At 43.0% G+C, this 22,471-nt stretch overlaps 1 protein-coding gene across 1 annotated transcript; it reads right to left on the bottom strand.

The window, feature by feature from the left end:
- Window positions 1–1,679: 1,679 nt before the first annotated feature.
- LOC136109514 (myosin heavy chain, skeletal muscle, adult-like) lies at window positions 1,680–19,930 on the bottom strand. Its single transcript, XM_065852243.2, has 39 exons — window positions 19,742–19,930; window positions 17,980–18,220; window positions 17,748–17,891; window positions 17,499–17,655; window positions 17,142–17,169; window positions 16,936–17,044; window positions 16,750–16,842; window positions 16,092–16,155; window positions 15,831–15,929; window positions 15,621–15,724; window positions 15,400–15,538; window positions 14,701–14,819; window positions 14,455–14,604; window positions 13,818–13,988; window positions 12,749–13,058; window positions 12,576–12,661; window positions 11,983–12,070; window positions 11,770–11,887; window positions 11,472–11,595; window positions 11,250–11,386; window positions 10,901–11,156; window positions 9,716–9,958; window positions 9,318–9,494; window positions 9,100–9,245; window positions 8,921–9,011; window positions 8,444–8,833; window positions 8,081–8,207; window positions 7,858–7,976; window positions 7,419–7,615; window positions 6,886–7,069; window positions 6,634–6,799; window positions 6,337–6,461; window positions 5,835–6,143; window positions 3,770–3,973; window positions 3,292–3,417; window positions 3,025–3,195; window positions 2,834–2,938; window positions 2,598–2,693; window positions 1,680–1,975 (listed from the first exon to the last, which is right to left on the bottom strand). Exons 2-39 carry the CDS (start codon window positions 18,181–18,183, stop codon window positions 1,820–1,822), a joined length of 5,832 nt encoding a protein of 1,943 aa, XP_065708315.1. The 5' UTR covers window positions 18,184–18,220; window positions 19,742–19,930; the 3' UTR covers window positions 1,680–1,819.
- Between the last annotated feature and the right edge of the window lie 2,541 nt (window positions 19,931–22,471).

Here is a 22,471-nt window from a genome sequence, read left to right as displayed (position 1 = left end):
CATCATTTACAGTGACACAGGAGTCAACACAGGATGTCATCTGTTCCTTGAATATATTTAGCTGCTGCCTAGCAAACTACTTCCATATTTAGTCATAACATGGGAGGATTCCTTGGGTGTAAACCTCACCATGCCTGGGAGAAGGAGGACCTCCTAATCCTGAATGCTGTTGCTGCAGACACCCTGACTGCTGTGGCCTGTGCAAAAGGCTTCCTTCCTGCTGTCTCCTCCCCTCCTCACCTCCAACAACTCCAGCTCTCTTCCCCAGCAACTTCACAGCTCCTTGAAATACCCCCTGGAAATGTAGTGATGGAGTGCTAGCCAGAAACATTGAGGGAGCCATAAGTGTCACTGTAGTGAGAGCCAGGTCTCCTTTACCATTCCTGACCTCTGCTTGTAGAATCTGCCCCTAGCCGTTACATGATGCACCAGCGTCCAATGCTGCCAGAATGGCTGTTTCGTATTTTAAGTACTCCTTCTTGCCTTGCAGGAACCAGGCTGTCATTTGTTTAAGACTTCAGACCAGCACACATTGTGTAGGTGGCTTTTTACTTCACCGATCTGCCAGGATGCCACTGGTATCTACATTCCGACTCATCCATTGTCACAAGAATCAGACAGGTAGGACATAGTTTTGTGTTATGATCTGTTTTTTCCTCTCTAATGTTCTAGATTTTGTGACTTCTTTAAAGCTGTAATGTTACCAGAATTATTTCCACTTGAAGTCTTATCTTACATGATCAAAACTTGTTCCTTTAGCTTTTTGTATTTACACATAACTCTACCTTATTCCTTGACACAAAAGCTTATCGTAGTCTTATATTAATTTTCCAGCACCGGAAAACCGTGTACAGCACTGCAGCAGTTCCTAGCTTGTTCTGTTGGCGTTACATGTTACATTGGTTGGGGTATATCCCATAGCGAGTCCTCTTGTTCACATTTACATCTACCAACCTCTTCATGAATCTTCATTTCATTTACAACAGAAGCATTCTGTCTCAATATTGGCTTCTTTGTCTATCAGAGAAAGTAAGGAACTGTGATGTCCTCTTACACAAATACATTATTTGTTTTGCTTTATTACTCATTGTTAATAAATTCTTCTCTAAAAAAGCTCTGCCCGGTCTTTAATTTTGCTGAATAAAAAGCCACTCTCTAGAGTTCGTGTCATCATCTGTCGGTTCAAAGAAGATAACACTTCTGTCCTTTTGTAAGTTTTTCTGTGAGGACTCAGAGACATCCAGTTGCCTTTAGGGATCTAGATTTATTTATTTATTTATTTATTTATTTATTTATTTATTTATTTATTTATTTATTTTTAATGAGGTAAAATGTCTCTAAATACAACTTGTCCAAATGAGAATGGGACCAGCAAAAAGAGCCTTTGTGTACTGCACTCATTTAGAAAGATGACTTCCCAAGGCATAAACATTTTTGCTGTGTCAGGACAGGCAAGGTTCTCATCTTGCCTTTGTCCTGATCGTCTCCAGTTGCCAACAGGGGAACTAAAATTGTATTATACCCTACCCAGTAATGCAATAGAAAGAGTGGAAAAATACTGTGGATAGGATAATTAAGACCCTAGTGCTATTCAAGGGCTAAAGTGAAATATAATATTTCATTTGAAAACGCCCCAAGCAAAGGTAACTGCAGAATTGAACTGTAATGTCCAAAAGCACTTTTGCTGTGTATGCATAGGAATCTACCATCTTTATTCTCTACACAGTTACAGGATTCCAAAGACTAATTACAGAAGAAAGTGACCAAGAGCTTCACATTTTGCGCATCCCTTGGTTCACTTTTTTGCCTTATAACATCCTCACTCTTCCTCTCCTATCTTCTTGCCATGAAACTCCCGGCTCTTCACTCGGAGCTTGTTGACCTGCGACTCTGCAATGTCAGCCCGCTCCTCGGCTTCCTCCAGCTCGTGCTGGATCTTGCGGAACTTGGAGAGGTTGACATTGGACAGTTCCTCCTGTGTGGAGAGAGGGAGTTGGTGGTGAGGAGCCCAGGGCAGGGCTTCCACTCCTGCTGCACCTCGGCCTTGTGTGGCTCTGGGACTTCTCAAGGGGAAGGTCCAGAGCTCCATCCCCCACCCACCTCTGCTTACACATAAACCTCACACAGACCTCCTCATCCTCCCTGACTCAGGACCCAACTAGAACAAGCTTCACCAGTACTGTGTCAGTCCTGACCCCCTATTTCTTCACTTGAGTGTGCCATTTTTGTACTTATTCTGCTACTATGTGCTACCCAGCTATCAGTGTGCTTTATTAGGTTGAGAAACACCCTGAAGCCTTCTGCTGTTGATCAGCAGCAGAGATGCATGAATTTCTCAGTCAGTGGATGTGGCCCCTGTGTTTTTTTAGTCTGACTGCCTGTACAAAACAGGATACAGGACTTCCCCCACCTCATCCCCAATCACAGGGTGCCCAGAACTCAGCAAGGCCTCATGACACCATAGTGAAATGGCATGGCCAGGACTGTTGATTCTTGGATCTTTCTTTCAGGCTCCTTTCCTGGTGCTCAATGTCAGCTCAATGAGCAAGCTGCCCTGATGGAAGGTGGCACTTGCCCATTCTCCAAGCAATACTTACAGCCTCCTCAGCTTGCCTCTTGTAGGATTTCACCTTCATTTGCAGTTTGTCCACCAGATCCTGAAGCCTGAGAACATTCTTACGGTCTTCCTCAGACTAAAGCAGTTGATGAAGAGGAGGGATAATGAATTATTGGTTTCCCACCACACAGAGTAAACAATTCACCGTGGGGATAGTTGTGCGAAATTTGACTTGCAGTGAGAAGACTGTCAGTCCAAGGAGACCTCCTTCCTTACCTGGTAGGTCAGCTCCTTCACCCTCCTCTCGTACTTGCGCACACCCTTCACGGCTTCAGCGCTGCGCTTCTGCTCAGCATCAACCTCCCCTTCCAGCTCCCGCACCTGCAAGGACAAGCCCATCTTTGGAGCTTCCCTGATGGCTGCTTATGTGACATGTTCACTCATGTACAAAGAGCAGCCCTACGCACTCTGGCCTCCAGCTTCTGGATTTGCTTCTTGCCTCCCTTCAGGGCCAACTGCTCAGCCTCGTCCAGACGGAGCTGCAGGTCCTTCACCGTCTGGTCCAGGTTCTTCTTCATCCTCTCCAGGTGGGCGCTGGTGTCCTGCTCCTTCTTCAGCTCTTCTGCCATCATGGCTGCCTGAGGAGAGCAAAGGGTCAAGTCCATTTGGGGGCTGGACACAGTTTGAAGGAGAATTATATCCAGCATCAGCAATGAAAGGAGCCCCCGACTCACGTCTGTGATGGCCTTCTTGGCCTTCTCTTCAGCATTGCGGGCTTCCTGGATCGTATCCTCCATTTCACTCTGAATTTGGGCAATGTCTGTTTCCAGCTTCTTCTTGGTGTTGATTAAGCTGGTGTTCTGTGTAACAACAAAAAATACTGTCTAGTTAGTTTAAAAAATAACACTTATTTTAGAGATATACTATTTAGATTTAAAGTTATCATCTATATATCTAATATTAACATCATCTTTGCAATGATGGATCTTGTTAGGTCATAGATAGATATTAGAGAGTTTTAAAATTTTAAGAAGCAATTCCTGCTGTTAATTCCATCCTGTTCATTTAGCTATAATCCAGTTTTTTGTACAAAAATAATAAGTCTGATTCAGTTTAAGCTTTTTCTTACAGGAGATAAGAATTTACACAGATGAAAAATCTCGATATGGAATAAAATCAGCCTCTTGAGATTTTGCATCTTGTGATTCTAACCTGAGTGTGGAGGAGCTGAACTCTCTCACTTGCATCCATCAGTTCCTGCTCAGCCAGTTTTCTTGACCGCTCGGTCTGCTCCAGAGCTGCCCGTAGCTCCTCAATTTCAGCCTGCAACAGGTTTGCTCTGCGCTCCACCATGGCCACCTGCTCCTTCAGGTCCTCCTGTGTTCTGAGGGCATCATCCAAGTGTATCTGGGTATCCTTTAATAGAGGAAAGAAAAAATTATAAGGCAGCACAGCACTATTGCACAATGGCAATTACCACATCAATAATTTTTATGCGAGTATAATATTTCTATTTATAGATATGATATATGTTTATATGCAGGGTTATTACGTCAGCATATGCACAGCATATATGTATCTAAGAGCAAGAGACTGGTACATGGGACTGTGCACTGTCCCAGACTTAGAGACAGTCCTGTGTAAATTTAAGGCTGTGAAACAGGAGGGTAAGCGTGAATTCCAACTCCAGCTGATTGGCACAAGTGACTTACAAAATGAAGGAAACTGGACCTTTGCCTCTACTTGGGGCAGAATAAAGAACCTTTCCCTGTCCTCTGATTAACCCTTAAATAGCAGACACAATATCCTGAGGCTGAAAAATGAAGAGCATATGACTAACATTATCAACAAAAAGTCAGCCATGTGTAGTTGATCCATCTACCCACTTGCATTAGAATCAATGCAGCTACAAAAGCACGTAAGGTATTAGTAATTGGAGATCCCTCACTGAGAGACACCGAAACACTCATTCACCCTCCAGACAATTTCCCTAGAGAAGTTTGCTTCCTAGGGGGATCTCTCATTTGTGATGTTACTGAGAGGCTGCCAAGCCTGGTGAACCTTTCAGATTATCAACTGCTCCTAGTATTCCATGTAGATTTTAATGATATTGCAACAAGGCAATTTATAACCATCAATAGAGATTATGTCCCTCAGAGCAATGTCTAAACGATCTGGAGCACAGGTGGTGTTCTCCTCTATCCTTCTAGTCAGGGGAAGGAGTTCAGAAAGGAGGAGAAAAATTGAGCAGTTGAATGCCTGGCTCTCTAACCTGTGCCATATTCAAGGTTTTGGCTTCTATGATCATGGACCTACCTTTAAGAAGCTTGGATTGTTAGGAGCTGATGGGATTCACCTGACCAGCACAGACAAACTAACTAGAGATATCAAGGCTGGTAACAGCCTGGGTTGCAGTGATCATGCCGTAGTCGTATTCATAATCTTGAGGAATATGGGCCAGATGAAGTGTAAGGTCAAGACCCTGAATTTTAGGAGAGTGGACTTTTAGTTATTTAAGAAATTACTCGGTGTGACCCCCTGGGAAACTGCCCTTGGGGATAAAGGAAAAGAGGTGGCAGCTCTTTAAGAACATTTTTCTCAGAGTCAATGATCTCTCAATTCCCATGTGTAAGCAATAAGGCAAAAAAGGCAGGAGAATAACATGGCTGAGTAAGGACCTCCTGGTCAAACCAAAGTATAAGAAGGAAATGCATAGGCTGTGGCACCAGAGATGTATCCTGGGAAGAATATAGAGATGCTGCCCAGATGTGTAGGGGTAGCATCAGGAAAGCTAAGGCACAGTTTGAGCTGAATTTCTGTTGTACTAAGCTTTTCTGTGGCCTCAAGAAATGAGCACAGGTGAATGAATCTGTAATGAATCCAGGTCCCTCAATTTAAAGAGAACGTTAAGGTATTGGAATGCATCTAGAGGAGGGCAACAAAGCTAGTGAATGGGCTGGAAGGCATATCCTCTGAAGAGTAGCTGAGGTCTAGTTTGGAGAGAAGGGCACTGAGGGACGACCTGAGCAGGGAAAGTAAAAGGTGAGGTGCTGATTACTTTTCCCTGGTATCCAGAGGACATTGTGGTTGCCACATCATTGGTTATGTCAAGGGTCAGGTTCCTAAAGCCTTGGGCAGTTTGATCTAGTAAAAGATGTCCTTGCCCACAGCAGAGGGGTTGGACTAGATTATCTTTAACCAAACTATACTATAATTCAATGGTTATATGATATTAGACAAGCTAGACACATATATGTACACCCTTAGCTTAACATACCTTGAGCACTCCCTGTGTGTTTCTCAGGTTCTTCTGTGCCTCTGCAGCCACGCGGTTGGCATGGCTCAGCTGGATCTCCATTTCATTCAGGTCTCCCTCCATCTTCTTCTTCAGCCTCAGGGCTTCATTCCTGCTCCTGATCTCAGCATCCAGAGTGCTCTGCATGGACTCCACAATTCTGAGGTGGTTTCTCTTCATCTGGTCGATCTCCTCATCTTTCTCTGCTATCTTCCTGTCAATCTCCGCCTTCACCTGGTTGAGCTCAAGCTGGAGGCGCAGGATCTTCCCCTCTTCATGTTCCAGGGAGGCCTGGACAAGTGGACACAAACATTCATAACATTGATAAAAATACAGTTTCCTTTCTAGGCAGTTACAGTGTATTTCACGAAATCTCAGCTGACTGCACTCTCCAGCCAGAACAGAGGGGGACCAAAAATTTTTTATTCATGTGTCCCCATTGCTTATATTTTTAGTGCAGACACCAGTGATCATTGGCCTGTACCTCAGCTTCCTCCAGAGCAGCCTGGATTTCAGATTTCTCCTGCTCAATCTGCTTCTTGACTTTCTCCAGCTCGTGAATCGCCTTTCCTCCCTCTGCAATCTGCTCCGTGAGGTCAGAAATCTCCTCTGTGGGAACAAACACCAATGGCATGGTCAGGCACAGAGCACAACGGGAAGGGCCCTGTCACACCAAGGTGACAGACATCCCTGCCCACCTGCAGGCACAGACCCATGTGGAGCGGTGCGTAGTGCTGGACAGGGAGAAAGCCCTGCCAGGAGCAGAGGGCCAGGCACTTACGCTGCAAGTTCTTGTTCTCCCGCTTCAGCGTTTCCAAGTGGTCCAAGGACTCCTCATAGGCATTCTTCATCTTAAAGAGCTCCGTGCTGAGAGAGCGAGACTCCTTCTGAGAGGCTTCCAGCTCAGCCTGTGTCTCCTCGTACTTCTGCTTCCATTCTGCCAGGATCTGAAGAGAAACCAGGTGTGAGTTTGGATGTGGCCATCAGGAGGGGATGCTCTTCCCAGAAACCCCAGGTCTGGAGCCCAAAAGACCTTGTCAAAGTTCTTCTGCTTCTTATCCAGAGCTGCACAGGCAGCATTTGATCGCTCCACATCAATCATCAGGTCCTCCACTTCATTCTGCAGCCTCTGCTTTGTCTTTTCCAGGGAGGCACATTTGGCATTCACAGCCTCAACATGTTCCTCTGCCTCTTGCAGGCGCTGTGCCAGCTTCTTCCTGGGAGGTGGTAAAGACAGCTCTTGGTTTGATAGCAAAGAGGAGGCTATGGTATGTGGATGATGGGCAAACCAGGACATTTTATTGCTTCATTGATTGAGTATCCTATGTACAGACAGCGCAAGTCCTCTCCCAGCCAGTCATCTTTTTCCCATTTCTTATTCAGGGAGTCAGGGGCGTATTTTTCTCTACATTTTCTAAACCCCACACTTTGTAGAATATGCTTTTCCTCAGCCCTTATGTTATCTTAAGGTACAGCTTTAACCTTTTCTGACAATATTGCAGCTTTGTCTTCAAATTTCTCTTGTTAGTCTACCCCTTCTTTGTCTTCCCCAATTTCCCCACGTACTTGGCCTCCTCCAGCTCCTCCGTGCGCTGAATAGCGTCAGTCTCGTATTTGGTTCTCCACTGGGCCACTTCGCTGTTGGCCTTGGACAGCGCACGCTGCAGCTCCCCCTTGGCTTCCTGCTCCTCCTCATATTGTTCCCGGAGCAAGTCACAGTCGTGGCGAGCAGACTGCAGGGCGTGGGCCAGGGCGTTCTTGGCCTGGGTAGCAAGTGAGATGGCGAGGAAAAATGTCAATATTCTGGGAAATCTCTTCCAATGAATTAATTTAACACTGTAAAAAAAAACGCTGTTGCAAAGGTATGGATGTTTGCAGTGAAGGATGTAAGTCTGAATGACAAAATCCACTAGTCTCACTTCTTGTAGAAATAAAAATCTCCTCCCAGTATGGCTTGTGCTAAACCAACCCAGTTCCCACTAGGCAGTGTAGGAAAACTCCTCACCTTTATCTCTTCCTCTAAGTGCCTCTTGAGTTCCTCAATCTGTTGGGTGAATGCCTGCTTGCCTCTTGACAGCTGGGAAATTAGAGCATCTTTCTCCTCCACCTGGCGTGAATATTCACCTAGGAAAACACACATGAAGGAAATATTTTCATTGTCATTTGTGAAAGAAACAAACTGTTTTAGAATACTGTCCCATTCCACAGCAGAGAGGAGGTTCTCTGACCTGACTCTGTCTGTAGACGAGCTCTTTGAGCATTGAGGTCATTGATCATGCGCTGATGCTCCTCTTCCCTTGTCTTAATCTCACTTAGCTGGTCTTCCAGTGTGCGGCACATCTTCTCCAGATTTGCCTGTGGAAATCAAAGAGAATGAAAGGAGATTAGTATCTGGACTCCTTATTCTGAACATCATGATTCTCAAAAGAAAAGCATGAACAGAGTTGCAAACTAGATGCTGCTCATTGGAATCAGAAGGTTAGAAATACAGTTTTATACAGAGACAGTTATATTGCAACCTGACCACATTTTAAAAATATGTGTTTTAGCATTATTTTTTAAAAGGTTTTTTTCAGTATAATATTCAATACCTTGGCCTTGGAGACAGACTCCATGTTACTGGCCAAGTCGTCAATCTCCATCTTCAGCTCGCTCTTCTCCTTCTCCAGCTTCTGCTTCACTCGCTGCAGGTTGTCGATCTGCTCCCCAAGCTCAGCTGTGCTGTCCGCGTGCTTCTTGCGCAGGGCGGCAGCCGTGGCTTCGTGCTGCAGCGTGGCCTCTTCCAGGTCGCGACGCATCTTCTGAAACTCTGCCTCACGCTTCTTGTTCATCTCAATCTGAGCTGCCGTAGCCCCTCCTGCTTCTTCCAGGCGCTCGCTGATCTCCTCCAGCTCCCTGGAGAGGTCAGCCCGATGCTTCTCGGCTTTTGCCCGAGAGGTTCGCTCGGCCTCAATTTCCTCCTCCAGTTCCTCAATACGGGCCTGTGGAACATTAGGGACCCTTCACACTCAGGTCTTCTCCTACCTGACCTGAGACTGGGAGAGGGAGGGGAAGGAACAGAGACTTGCCTGCAGCTCCTTGATCTTCTTCTGTAATTGTATGCCCAGGGCTTGCTCATCCTCAATTTTGCTCTGGATCTGACTGATTTCAAAGTCTTTCCTTTGGGCAAAACAAACCATGTTAGAGCTCAAAGAAAAAAGACAAGTGTGACCAGCCCAGCACTCAGATGCCCCACAGCCACACTTACTTCTTCAGTTTCTCATCCAGCTGCTGCTTATCATTTTCCAAATCCATTATGCTGTCTTGGGCCAGCTTCAGGTCTCCTTCCAGTTTCCTCTTAGCTCTCTCAAGGTCCATGCGCAGCTTCTTCTCTTGTTCCAGGGACCCTTCCAGCTAAAGAGAAAACCATCAGTGCTCAACTGGTCATGTAACAGCCTTGATCTCCCCCAATATATCTGTGCTTACATCATCCACTTGCTGCTCCAGCTTGGTCTTGGCTTTGGTCAGTGTATTGACTTTGTCCTCTTCTGCCTGCAGGTCATCCAGTGTCTGCTGGTGGGCCTCTTGGAGGGCTTTCTTCTCTTTTGTCAGCTTGGCAATGGTCTCGTCCAGAGCTGCCATCTCCTCTGTGAGGTTTTTCACCTACAAATATGAGCAAGTGTCAACATATTTTAAAAACATGTTCACTGGTACAGTGACATTTTCAGTCTTCAGTGTTTTGCCAGGTGTTTCATGTATCCTTTGGATGCTCTGACAAGGTCCATGTCAAAACTTTCCAAAGTCAACATGTCTTACTGTAGGAGCCTCTTACTCTGAAAACCAGTGATGTCTTCGCCCTTTACCTGACCCCCCCATGTGTGTACCTTATTTTCTGTGGCATGTTTTTCCTTCTCAACCTTGGCTAATGTTAGTTCAAGGTCATCAATATCCTTCTTCAGCTCTGAACATTCATCCTCCAGTTTCCTCTTCTTGGCTGTCAGCTCAGCATTAATTTCTTCCTCATCCTCAGCCCTCTCAGTCACCTCCTTTACTTTGGCTTCCAACTGGATTTTGGTTTTGATGAGCTGGTCACATCTTTCCTCAGCATCAGCCAAAGCATCAGCTTCCTGGTTCAAAAATACAGGAAACCTCGTTTAATGCTGAAGTAACAGGTATGAGTCAGTGAGAATTTTGAGATTACTTTTTGGGAAAAGATTACTGTGCAATTACATTACATTACAAAGTACAAATTTAGAATAAGTTTTTAATAAATTTTAGGGTTTTCTGACTTTTTTCATCTTCAGATGCTGTGGCTAGCTTCATTACATTTCATCTTTTTAATTTCAGTTATGTCAGTGGGTTTCTTGGTTTTAATTGATGTTTTCCTTTTCTCCTTTACGTGGAAGTAACGAGAAATGTAAATAATTCCACCACTGATAAAGTATTTGAAACTCCCATTAGTATATTTATTCCCACCAAATACAGCCAGTTGACACGAGAACAAGATTCATCTTTCCATGAAATCAACACTTCAGCTCAGGGGTATTTGCCTAAATGTAGCCTAATTTTTCTGAGATACCAAATGTCATTAGAGACAAAAGCGCAAGGCTGGCACTTGTGTCGTAGGCTGTAAGGTGTATCTGTTCATTCTCGGAGCAGAAGCTACAGGAGCTCAGGTCAGATATGCCATAAGAAATGGCAATAGGTACTTCATTTCGACAACTGAATTAAGGCAGAGAAATTGGTCAATTGAATCACTGTCCTGCCTCCAAAAAATCCATGTCATGAACTCACATGAAAACATGTACATATAGGCAATTAGACTAAAAAGTAATTATTTAGCTCAAACTCCACTTTGCAACAGTGAGAATGAGAGGAGAAAGAATGTGGCCAGAAATTTACCTAGTTACAGGGAATCCAGGTTAAAATATTTTGTAAGGCAGTTTAGTGTGCAATTTGAGAATTTTGTAGTATGAAAGAAGAGTTACATCATATTTACTAATTTCTCATATTAAAAAACAAAACAAAACAAAACAACAACAACAAAAGAGTAAAATAATGTTACTCACAGCCTGCACTTGGAGCTGCAGGTCATTTTTCTCCTGCAGCAGTTTCACCATTTTCTCCTCCAGCTCCTTCCTCTTTGCCTCAGACTTCGCAAGATCTTCCTTGGTTTTTTCAAACTCTTGTTTCATGTTGGCCATCTCCTTCTCAGATTCTGCGCTCTTCAGCAAGGGCTTGATCTTGAAGAACAACTTCATCCAGGGCCAGTGCTTCACATTCATGAATGCACGGACATTGTACTGGATGCAGAAGATGGACTCTCTGAAGCATAATTAAAATACACACTGAATATTTTCAGTATGACAAGTGTTAAACACTTTCCCCCAAGTACAGTGACATTAACTGAAGATGTACCTTCTCTGCACCATTCTCTGGTACTCCACTCTCATCAGGAAGCCCCTGCACCTGGCCTGTGTGCGGGTGATGAGCTGTGCCAGCTTCTCATCCCTCATCTCCTCCAGGAGTCCCAGCAGCCCAGCTTTGAAGAACACCTTGAGAAAGGGAATGTTGGAGCACATCATTGTCAGGTAGAGCAAAGCACAGGCACACAGTGGGTGAAACAAGAGGGGATTGTACCTTAGTGTGGCCAAATTTGTACTGAGTGTGGTCCACATCGATTGACCCAAGAAGCTTCTCAGAAGCCTTCTTGCTGTCGATGAACTGTCCCTCTGGGATGGCACTGGCATTAAGCACCTTGTATCTGCAGAATGAGAGAAAGAGGGGGATGAGATTATTTTTCCACAGCCAACACGCTTAAACTACTGAACACCGCCAGCTTATATATGGCTATTGTTGACAAGAGTCCAGCCCGAATGAACCTACATGAGTGAACCAGCATTACTTTTAATGATGCAGAGAAGTGGAGTGCTCTTACCTCTGTTTAAAGTCAGCATAGAGGACTCTGCTGGGGAAACCTTTCCTGCAGATTCTGATGCCTTCCAGCACGCCGTTACAGCGCAGCTGGTGAAGTACCAGTTCATGCTCCATGGCACCTAAGCAGTTAAGACAAATATTTGGTACTTCATTATAAGGCACAGAGGATAATGGCTGCTTCACACTATGGATTCTCTCTGCTTGAGGTTCTTACCAGGTGTTTTTGTTTCATTGGGGATGATGCAACGGACAAAATGGGGGTGAGTGCTCCGTAGATTGGTCATCAGCTTGTTTAGGTTCTCCTGTGGGATCATGTGTGGCAGCTTAGATTAAAACATTTACTTCTGTATACTCTGTGTCTATATGTCAAGGAACTAATAAAATGAATCTTAGGAGGAAGGAGCTTTCAAATTCAACATTTATATTTGATCAAACCTTCTATACACTTAAGTAGTCTAATTAAAAGAAAGTTTAGTATTCTACACCTTAGTCTGGAGGAAATAAAGCAATATTGTGTAAATAGCTTAACATAAGCCTCTATAGGATTAATATTTATATTATACCTCAGATTCTGTAAAACTTTTTCACAAAGAATGCAAGTGAAGTTTTAAAAGCAATTCAGGGGATCAGCTGAAGTCTTCTGGAAATAAATCCCAAATGTGAACCAATAATTACTAGGAAATGGCAGTGAATAACTTCTACATACTGTTTCATAATAAAACCAAGGTCATGAGAACAGGAGTATAGATAGCTCACATTTGAAACTATGTTCATTTTACTTTACAGATAATGAAATTCATACTTTACCCGGAAAAGAGCTGAGACAGTCTGGAAAGAAGAACCCTTCTTCTTGCCACCCTTCTTTCCACCACCAGCACCACCACCACTAGCCTCTATAAAACCAAAAAGAGTTATCTTTTTTGTTGCACATTTACATATCACAGATGTTGCCGGGGGAAAAAAAAAATTAGAAAACTGACCTGCTTCTGCTCCACCGTAGGAGGCAAAAAGTAAAGCCAGTGTCTTCACAGATGATTTCTGGTACAACCCAATGACAGTTTCGTTCAGGGGGTCCTTGTTCTTCTCCAGCCAGCCAGTGATGTTGTAGTCCACGGTGCCAGCGTAGTGCACCAGGGAGAAGTGAGCCTCAGCCTTGCCTTTGGCAGGTTTGGGCTTCTGGAAGTTGCTGGACTTGCCCAGATGTTGGTCATAGAGCTTGTTCTTGAAAGAGGTGTCAGTTGCCTTGGGGAACATGCACTCCTCTTCCAGGATGGAGAAGATGCCCATGGGCTGGAAGATAGTACAATAAAGAAGAGAAAGACGCCTGTAGAATAATATGTTCATGACTTGGTCTGAAAGAGAATGTAGTAAAAACCAGGAAGTAGAAAACCAAACCAATAACCTCGCCATGAGGAAAACACATTTCTGAAAAGTGAGCTTAAAACATTTACCTGTTTGGCTCACTCTTTAGCACAGTGACTTAGGAATGTCTTTTAGTCTAAAAGCCATCTTAAAAAAACAGGAGCAGAAAGATTATATTTAAAAACATCTTTCACAAATCTGTCAATTGTGTATTTACTTCAGGCTTTGCACTTTCAATCAACTCCCTGAGTTATGTAGAGCTGCAAGAAATCTCTTTCAGTTTCTTTCACTCGGAGGTCAGTCACTGACTAGATTGTCCTGTACTTACTTTGCTGTGGATAATCTAGAAAAAAAAGGTATTGTCCAGTTAACTTTATTCCGAGATCTCTAAGAAAATATTTTTATTTTACTTTAGGAGCTGTTCTGTATTAAAAAAAAACTTTAATCAAGCAAGTGGTGATACCTCCCACAGAGAGAAGGTGTGTAAAGAGTGCGTTTCATAGTTATCTGTGGACATCATAATATACCTAATGTGTAGTAGGAAATAGTACAGAACAAGAGATACTTGAACAACTAAAACAGAATGCATGAAGTTACTCATGCTTTTCTTTTTAAGAGCATTTAACTATTTTCCATTTAAAATAATGAGTTCTTGAAAACACAAGATACTTTAAATTAAAATTTTACCTTCTCAATGAGCTCAATGCAGGCAGCCAGGTCCATCCCAAAATCTATGAATGTCCATTCAATTCCCTCCTTCTTGTACTCCTCCTGCTCCAGCACGAACATGTGGTGGTTGAAGAACTGTTGCAGTTTCTCGTTGGTGAAGTTGATGCACAGCTGCTCCAGGCTGTTGAACTGCCCAGTGGAAAAAAAAATCAACACACATCCATCATCAACATGTATGCACATTTCTTGATCAGTCTCAACACTTTAGAAATCATTCCCATTGATACACAACTGTGCTATCAGGACTCCACCATAGCAGGACCTATATGCAGCTCCCCAAAGAAGTACCTACATAATGAAAATGGAAATTTTTCCAGAGCAGATAAACTTAGAGAATTTCTTAAAATTCACAAAGTACTTTGGCGTCTTTTTATTCAACCAAAAGATGAGTGTATGCCCTGGTCTCCAATTTTTAAATACTTGATATGTCTGATTAAACACTTATCTATTCATTCCTTGGTCCTTTAAACAATTTACACATCTTTAATCTGATATGTGTTTGTCAATGGGTCACCTTCAGAAAGATATTACTTGGAAGTCTTCAGATATAGTAATCTCCCCCTGTAAAACCTGTCCTCAAGCCTGGAATCCTTACATCAAAGATCTCAAAGCCAGCAATGTCCAGGACACCAATGAAGTACTGTCTGGGCTGCTTGGTATCCAGCTGTTGGTTGATGCGAACAACCATCCACAGAAACATCTTCTCATAGACAGCCTTAGCCAGAGCACCCACCGAATTGTTCACCTAAAGCAAAGAAGAATGGAGTAGAATAAAAATAATATCCAGAGCAAACAGTAAGTGATACAAGCCAGATGTTCCCAGTCATCACCTGGTTCTTACCTGCTGCACAGTTTGACCCTTGGTCACATATTCATTCCCAACCTTGACTCGGGGGTAGCAGAGGGCCTTGAGCAGGTCTGCTGAGTTCAGACCCATCAGGTAGGCGGCCTTGTCAGCAACTAAGTAGAAGAAGAGTGACAGAAAAGTTAGGACTAACAAGACATGCAACATTTTGAGTGATGAACCCTTTCCAAAGCAACTGCAATACTGAATGTTCTCCTGATAAAATTCTACTTACTGGATCTCTGAGAAAGCACAACAGTCATTAAAACAAAACTGTACTTGGTTTGAAAGCTTTTCAGGGCAGTACACCTGAATGTTATTTGTGTCTCTCTTATAATCTACACAGAAACACCTAGAAACAATATATTTATTAAAAATTCATCCTGCTAGCTGAAGTTCATCACTTCAGCCCACAGCTAATTGGTACCCATAGGACAGGCACCAAAACACCAAAGCGTTTTCAGGTTGGCCACCCGAGTGCAATCCAAAACATATACTTGAGTACTCTATTCTTTAGCTGCAGCTCTATCCCTAAAGGAGAATCAATTTCAAAATTAAAGGTAACAATTAAGAAGCACCCCTTTCTGAAGACTTATTGTTATAGTCATAGCAGAAAGACAGGAATATTAATTCATTCAAGATAAAAACCTAAATATTGAGTCCTTCTAACATGTCAGCCATAGACTTTGCTAATACCTTCTGTGCCATCAGGCTCTGCCTGCTCCTCCCTTTGTTTCTGCTTGAACTTCAAGTTCCCGTAGTGCATGACAGCCCCTGTCAGCTTGTAAATGGCTGTTTTCTCATCAGCACTGAAGCCCAGGATGTCAATGGCACTCTGCAATAGGAAAAACAAATGAAAAGCTTTGTGTGGGAGAGATGACAATAGGTACAACATTTTAGATTCTTATTATACTTACATCTGTAGCCATCAGCTCCTCTTGGTCATTAATGCTGGCAACAGTGATTTCTCCTTGACTCACAAACTGGTAGTCATATGGGTTGGTGGTAATAAGAAGCATGTCTGAATATAAGAAGAGGGGACATCCAGGATAGTTTAGTTTAGTCAAGCAAGTAATAATGTGATCTGATATTCAGCAATCTTCCTCCAAGTTAGTAATTCTTTTTACCTATCAGCTCTGGCTTCTTGTTGGACATGATCTGATAGAAGATGTGGTAGCTTCTTTCTGCTTTGAGCTGGAAAGTGACTCTGGACTTCTCCAGCAGATCTGCAGTGAAAAATTAATTAGAAACAAGAAAAATAGCAAAAAAAAAGTAGGGAGAAGATGGGAAGAAAAACAGGGAGGCAAGATAAATGGTTGGATGAACAGGCATTGTATGGAGAGATGGGTGAATGGATACATTGGGAACAGTTCAGGAAAGTGTCTTACATGTTTCAATATCTGCAGAAGCTAGTTTTCCTGTGGCACCGAAGTGAATTCTGATGAATTTGCCCTTTAAAGGAATAAAAATCTATTAATATTTACATCATAAAATATATATCTCAAATGAAGAGTTTTGCCATTTACTCCACTGGGCACGAGATTTCTTCTTAGAGACATTTTCTTAAGGATCAGTGATTTTTCCACTGTTGACAATGAAAATAATCAACAGTGGCACAGCTGTATTATTTTGTGTGTGTTGAATGTACAAATGAGAAGGAATGGGCCGATTTTGTTACCCAAACTCTTCTAGCTATATCCTGCATACAGAGAACCATCACCTTAATGACGTGGAATTAGCAGTTTAACTGGTTCAGCTGCTTAAATCTGTCTTGCTATCAAACAAGTCATTTTGCATCTGATTAATTAAAGAGAAAAAGCATGCCATCTGTTATTATAATTTGCATCACCATGTAAAGCAGAATTCATTTTTTTCAGAGCCTCTGTGTTTTTGAAAGCTGGAGAATTACTTTTAGAATAAATGGAAAAATCATTATAAGAAAATTCATTATTACTCTTCAAAAGGTGATGCTGAATAACAGAAAAAAATGACTGCTATACACTCCTGTTTACTATTTTTCAGGAATCACTTGGTTAAACAACTCACAAATCGCGAGGAGTTGTCGTTCCTCACGGTCTTGGCATTTCCAAAGGCCTCCAGCAGTGGGTTGGCGCTGATGATTTGATCCTCAAGCGTTCCCTGCAGGATGATAGATATTGCTGGTTATCCTTTCCAAAAATCAAGTCAGGAATGGACAAAAGCTTTGATTCAAGCCAGCATCTAATAATTTACCTGCATTTTGCCCGGCTCTTCCTTCTTCTTCTCCCCACTGGCTGCAATTGTTGCAAAGTACTGGATGACACGCTTTGTGTTCACAGTCTTCCCTGCGCCGGATTCTCCGCTGTCAAAGCAAAGAGAGAAGCAGAGAGCGTGTGGTCAGGCAGGAGATCCCCTGGCACCGGGCAGCCCCGCGGGGACCTAGCAGGGAGTGTACGTACGTGATCAGGATCGACTGGTTCTCGCGATCTGTGAAAGTAGCAGAAAAAACAGTACTTAATGAACAACACAGAAAGAATGAAACATAGTCAGGTAAGTTTAATGCTTTCAACTCCATGCTGTGAGTCTGACTTAAAAAAACAACCAAACAAACAAACCTACACAAAACCTCACTGAATGCAGGAATATCTTTCATTTAAAAGACCAGAAACAATGGTGTGAATATAGTAAAACACACAATAGTATGTATGCATCAGTACCATGAAAGCTTTGAAAAAGTCTACTCCTACTACTGGGACAGAGTATCCCTTCCAAGAAATTCATGGTACTGTCCTTCTGAGACAGATGGAGCCACTCACCAGTCAGCATGAACTGATAGGCGTTGTCAGAGATGGAGAAGATGTGTGGAGGGGCCTCCTGGCGCTTCTTGCCTCTGTAGGCCAACACCACCTCCGGGTTGTACACCGGCAGCCACTTGTAGGGGTTGACGGTGACGCAGAAGAGACCTGAGTAGGTCTGCGAGGAAAGGACACAGCACGTTGCCTTCCCCTGAGCCTGGCAGAGCAGTTCTCCCAGCTCCCCAAAGGAAGACTGCTGCTGGTGCTTACGTAGATCATCCAGGCTGCATAACGCTCTTTGAGGTTGTACAGCACAGCGGGTTCGTGGAGGTGGGTCATCATGGCCATGTCCTCGATTTTATCGTACTTGGGGGGGTTCATGGAGAAGATTTGATCTTCCTTCACAGTCAGGGTCTGTCAGGGTAAAGAAAGGTACATGTGTATTAGCTCGAATGTCAGAGTAGGAATTAGATGCTGTTTGTAAACCCTGCATTTTACCCACCTCTCCACCTTCAGTCTTGACAGTGACCTTCCCTGATTCCCTACTCTGGATTGACCCTTTCACAAAGGATTCCTTAGGATGCACCACGAAGACGGATGACTTGGCATCAAAAGGCTTGTTCTGGGCCTCGATTCTCTCCTTTTCTGACTTTCGGAGGTAAGGAGCAGCCTCCCCAAAGATCGCCATCTCAGAGTCTGACGACATGGCTGCTGTTGATGGAAGGGCTTGTCAGCAGAGAACACTGTGGAAGAACAGATGTGTTACTCAAATACATCAAAAAACTAAGCTCTTGCTAGTAGAACACAAGGCAGGAAAATAACGATACTATATTAATATGATTCATAACTTTTTTTTTAAATTAATTGTATATTTTTGCATTGGTGTATTTCCACATTTATGGAAAATGCGAAAATTATATTTTGGTAGATTGTTAGGCTTAAATTCCACTTTACTGAAATCACATTTGAAATAATCCGTAGTCGCTCAGTAATTAAGTATTCCTGCACTGTGCTGTGGAGTTAGGAACTGCAAAATCTCTTTCAGCTGCTTAGGCATTCTTTTAAAATTCACTTGAAATCATTGTAGTGCAGTTTCTTCCCAAGTGATACTAATTCAGAAAGCTCAGAAGGCTCATTCACCAGTCTTGAGTTGCACAGAAAAAACTTGAGCTCAATATCTAAAACATTTGTATCATTGTATTAATGACACAATTATTTGCTAATTTTAGTGAGTTCTTGAATCCAGACCTAAATGGCTACAATGCCATTAAAAGAAGAGTACTGCTGTTCCAAAACACACTGGCATTTCTTTATTTCTATTACTTTCTTTTGCTTTTTAAAATCAGTATAATTTTAGGGGATAACAAGTTAAACACAGAGATTCAAAGCTCAACTCAGGAATTTAAAAAACAGGGAAATTTAAAACCAATATTTATTTCTCTGAAAAATTACTTCTTTTACATTTTTTCCCCCAGAAAAGAACAGTGAACAGCTTAGGAAAACGGTGTTTTTTTTTTTTTTTTATTTCTATCCTGTATAGAGATAAGTACCTAATGTTTACACAGCCTTCAATATTGTGTTATATTAGTACTAAAACAAGAAAGTAACATAATAGTTCTTCATTTTTCTCTGGAGGAATAGGTGGTGGCTTACGGAGGAGGAGGACTGCAGCTTTCATTTTTTGTGAGGCAGAGAACAGGCAAAACAATAAGGGGAACAAACCAGAGTGTTGCATTTTACAGAGAGGACAAGCAGAGCTTGGTTGCTTGTCTTACAGATATTTCTATTCTTACTTTTTCAGTGATTTTTTGACAAATTTCAGACAAAACAGCGCATTAATTCACATGCTCTGAGACAAGATGTTGAGTTCTGCACTTTTTCCTACTGTGCTCATCTTGGTCCAGTTATACTGCTGTGGCAGCAAAGCTGAGAAGCCAGCATGCCTCACTCAGTGTTAGGTAGGTTAAGCAGAAGTGAAGAATGTTCCCATGGGGATTTTCTGGTCTGCTGTCACTGGTCAGAGACTTCTAACACAGCCACTTAAAGACTAGACCAGGTGATTTTTCGTGGTGACTTCCAACCTGGGCTGTTCTGTGATTCTGTGATTCACTTGAAAACCTTACCAGCTTTGGGAGCCCCACCACCTTCTACAATGACCACATTGGGTTTGAAAATACAGGGTGAACCAGTCACTCAACTGTACAGAAATCCCACCCAAAAGCATCTTTCTCTGTCCCAGAAGAACTAATAAATCAGGTTCTTACCTCCTGTGACACCCGATGGGTGGCTTGCAGGCTGGCAGCTGGTCAGTACTGTAGAGCAGAAATGGCAACTCCCTACTTGCTGCTGCACAGAAATCCAGAGTGAAAACGTGCAGGTGCCTTGAAAGCAGATTTAAAACCTGAGCAGAGAAATCGAGTGCCCGCCTGGAAATGGGCACTGGAAGCAGCAGGAATGTTGTGGCACAAAAGGGCACCATCCCCTTCCTGCGAGCCTGCGAACCTCATACACTTACCTTGAAGCGTTCCCTGGAGACGGGGCAGATTTGTCGCAGGGACGTTTTATACTATCTAGTCGCAGATGCTACAGATGCCTACTCTTTCTTCGGTCAAAAAATTTTTGGCAAAGCATTGTCTGGCAAACTGAACTAAGGGCATAATTGTCATTTGACATGACTAGATATAATTAGAAAATTTTGATGTCTTACTGGCTATATGAATACGTCTCCTATAAATAATTTGACAAGGGTGTTAAGGCGGGAATCTGGACTAGTCAAGGCACTTAGAGAACTTGGATGCAGGACTTATGGATTCTATTGCTGGCTTTCCCACCAACTCACTGTATGACCCAGGGTGGATTGCTTGGTATGTGTGCACTGCAGATACCCCAGCTGTACAATGAGGATGACAACATTTATCTTCCCCATGTGACAGTGTGAAACTTATAAGAAATTCCTAAGAACAAAACATTAAGCAGGCCCCTAAGAGAGAAATAAGTATTACTAAAAGCATTTAGCAGTTGTTTAGGTAAAATTGTGAATGTAGAAAAATAATCTGTGTGCTTCAATGTGATAATATTGGTACCTGAGAGTCACAGACATGGCAAGATGACTGATGTAAAGACAAAGATTTCATCACAATAGGAGGGTGGGATCCAGATGAACTGCTGGGTTGGACTCTCAGAGAGAGATGTGAGGTCACTGCTGATGTATGAAGAAGAGCATACGTATACTTGTGCACATGTGCCCATCTGTACACTTGAAACTGCAAAGAAGTGGGGCATTCTCCAAGACATGTTGTTATAAGCCTGTCCATGAATTCATGCTAAGTGAGATATCATAAGGTATGCTGCTATTTCTGCTACATAGGTCAGTGTAGCTGAACAACAGACACTCCTTTCTTTTCTTGATGTTTTAATTCATCAGGAAATACCTGTATCAGCAGGAAAGGACCTCAGTTCTTTCTTATATATATTTTTCCAAGTCTGATATGTCAGTCTCTACCACAAATAAACAAAACTGCAGAGATAAGGCTTTGGGCCTGTAGAAATCTATGCCTTTTGAATGTTCATACCCCTTTTCGACAAAGAGTGGTTACAGGTCATTAGAGTCTATATAATCAATCAAGTTTTTTTCATTCCTGCAGAAAATTCTTCTCCTGCAGAATTCCAGAGCCCATGTGCCATCCCAGAGCTCAACTCACACATCCAGAAGACAACCTAGGTAAAGAGACTTTCAGTCCTCAGTTTATTCATCAATACACCACACTTCTTTCTGATTTCTCTAATGTAAACAAACCACGGTCTTAGCTAAAGCCTGTCTCCCATATGTGTGCTCCCACTGTCAAATTCACCAACCAGGAATAAAGCAAAGACCCCCTTCAGCCGCTTCCTAGCCACAAATACCAGAAACTAGTATCTGGCACATTTACACATTTATACTATTTCTGCGACAAAAGCTAATAACAAGTTGCTGCCGATATCAGAGCACTACAGGTGGTAGACAATCCTGATACTCTGAGAAAGGGGGATTTGCTGGTAGTCCTAGAGAGTGACTCATCTACCTTTAGGGAAAGGGCACTGTTACTTGAGCTGCTTAAAATGTTGTCAGATGTAAACACACTCTCCTCTTGGTCATTGGCATTTTGGTTGTTGAAAGAGGTCAGGGACACAGGGACAAGGTTAGAAAAATTATGTATGGGATCCAAGGTAATATCCAGCATCAGGCACTACCCTGTGCATGAAGAACTTGCTCCAAGAAGTGCTCTGCATCGTAGCACCCACATTTTGGGTGGCTGGGCCCCAGCCTGGAACCCAAATCTGTTCCAAACTGAGGCCCGAGGGGCCACTTGGTGTCCAGCAGCCCAGTGAGTTATTTGTCCTGGTCAAGGAGGGGACAGGAGGGAATGGGTTGAAGAAGACCATGGCGGGGATCAGGGATGGCTGAGACCTCTCCCTGGATATGAGAGCTGAGGGTTTTCTCCCCTCAGGTTGGGCATAGGACTGTGGTGTCCCATTCCCGGGGAAGCTGTAATATCTGAACTGTAACGGCAGCATCCTCTGGAAGCAACAGGTTTGTGTTTGAAAAGACCTTCAAAGATAATCTTGTCCAACACTCTTGCTGTGGGCAAGGGCATCTTTCACTAGTTTAGGGTGCTCAAAGCCCCGTCTGACCTGACCTCAAACAGTTCCAACGGTAGGGCATCTATAGCTTCTCTGGAAAACATATTTCATCACACTAATTGTACAATATTTCTTTCTTACATCTACTCAAAATCTAAGGTCTTTCAGTTGAAAACCATCACTTTTTGTCCTGTCACTACAGGCACTGATAAGATATCTTTCTCTGTCTTTTGTATAAGCTGTTTTTAAGTACTGAAAAGCCACAAGGTCTCCTTGAAGCTTCCTCATCTCCAGGCTGAACAAGCTCAACTCTCTCAGCCTTTCTCGATGGGAGAGGTGTTCCAGCTCTAACAGGTCCATGTTTTTTTTGTGCT

Source organism: Patagioenas fasciata, chromosome 18, assembly GCF_037038585.1.
Source record: "Patagioenas fasciata isolate bPatFas1 chromosome 18, bPatFas1.hap1, whole genome shotgun sequence".
Lineage (NCBI taxonomy): Eukaryota > Metazoa > Chordata > Aves > Columbiformes > Columbidae > Patagioenas > Patagioenas fasciata.
This window is presented reverse-complemented; position numbering and strand designations above follow the sequence as displayed.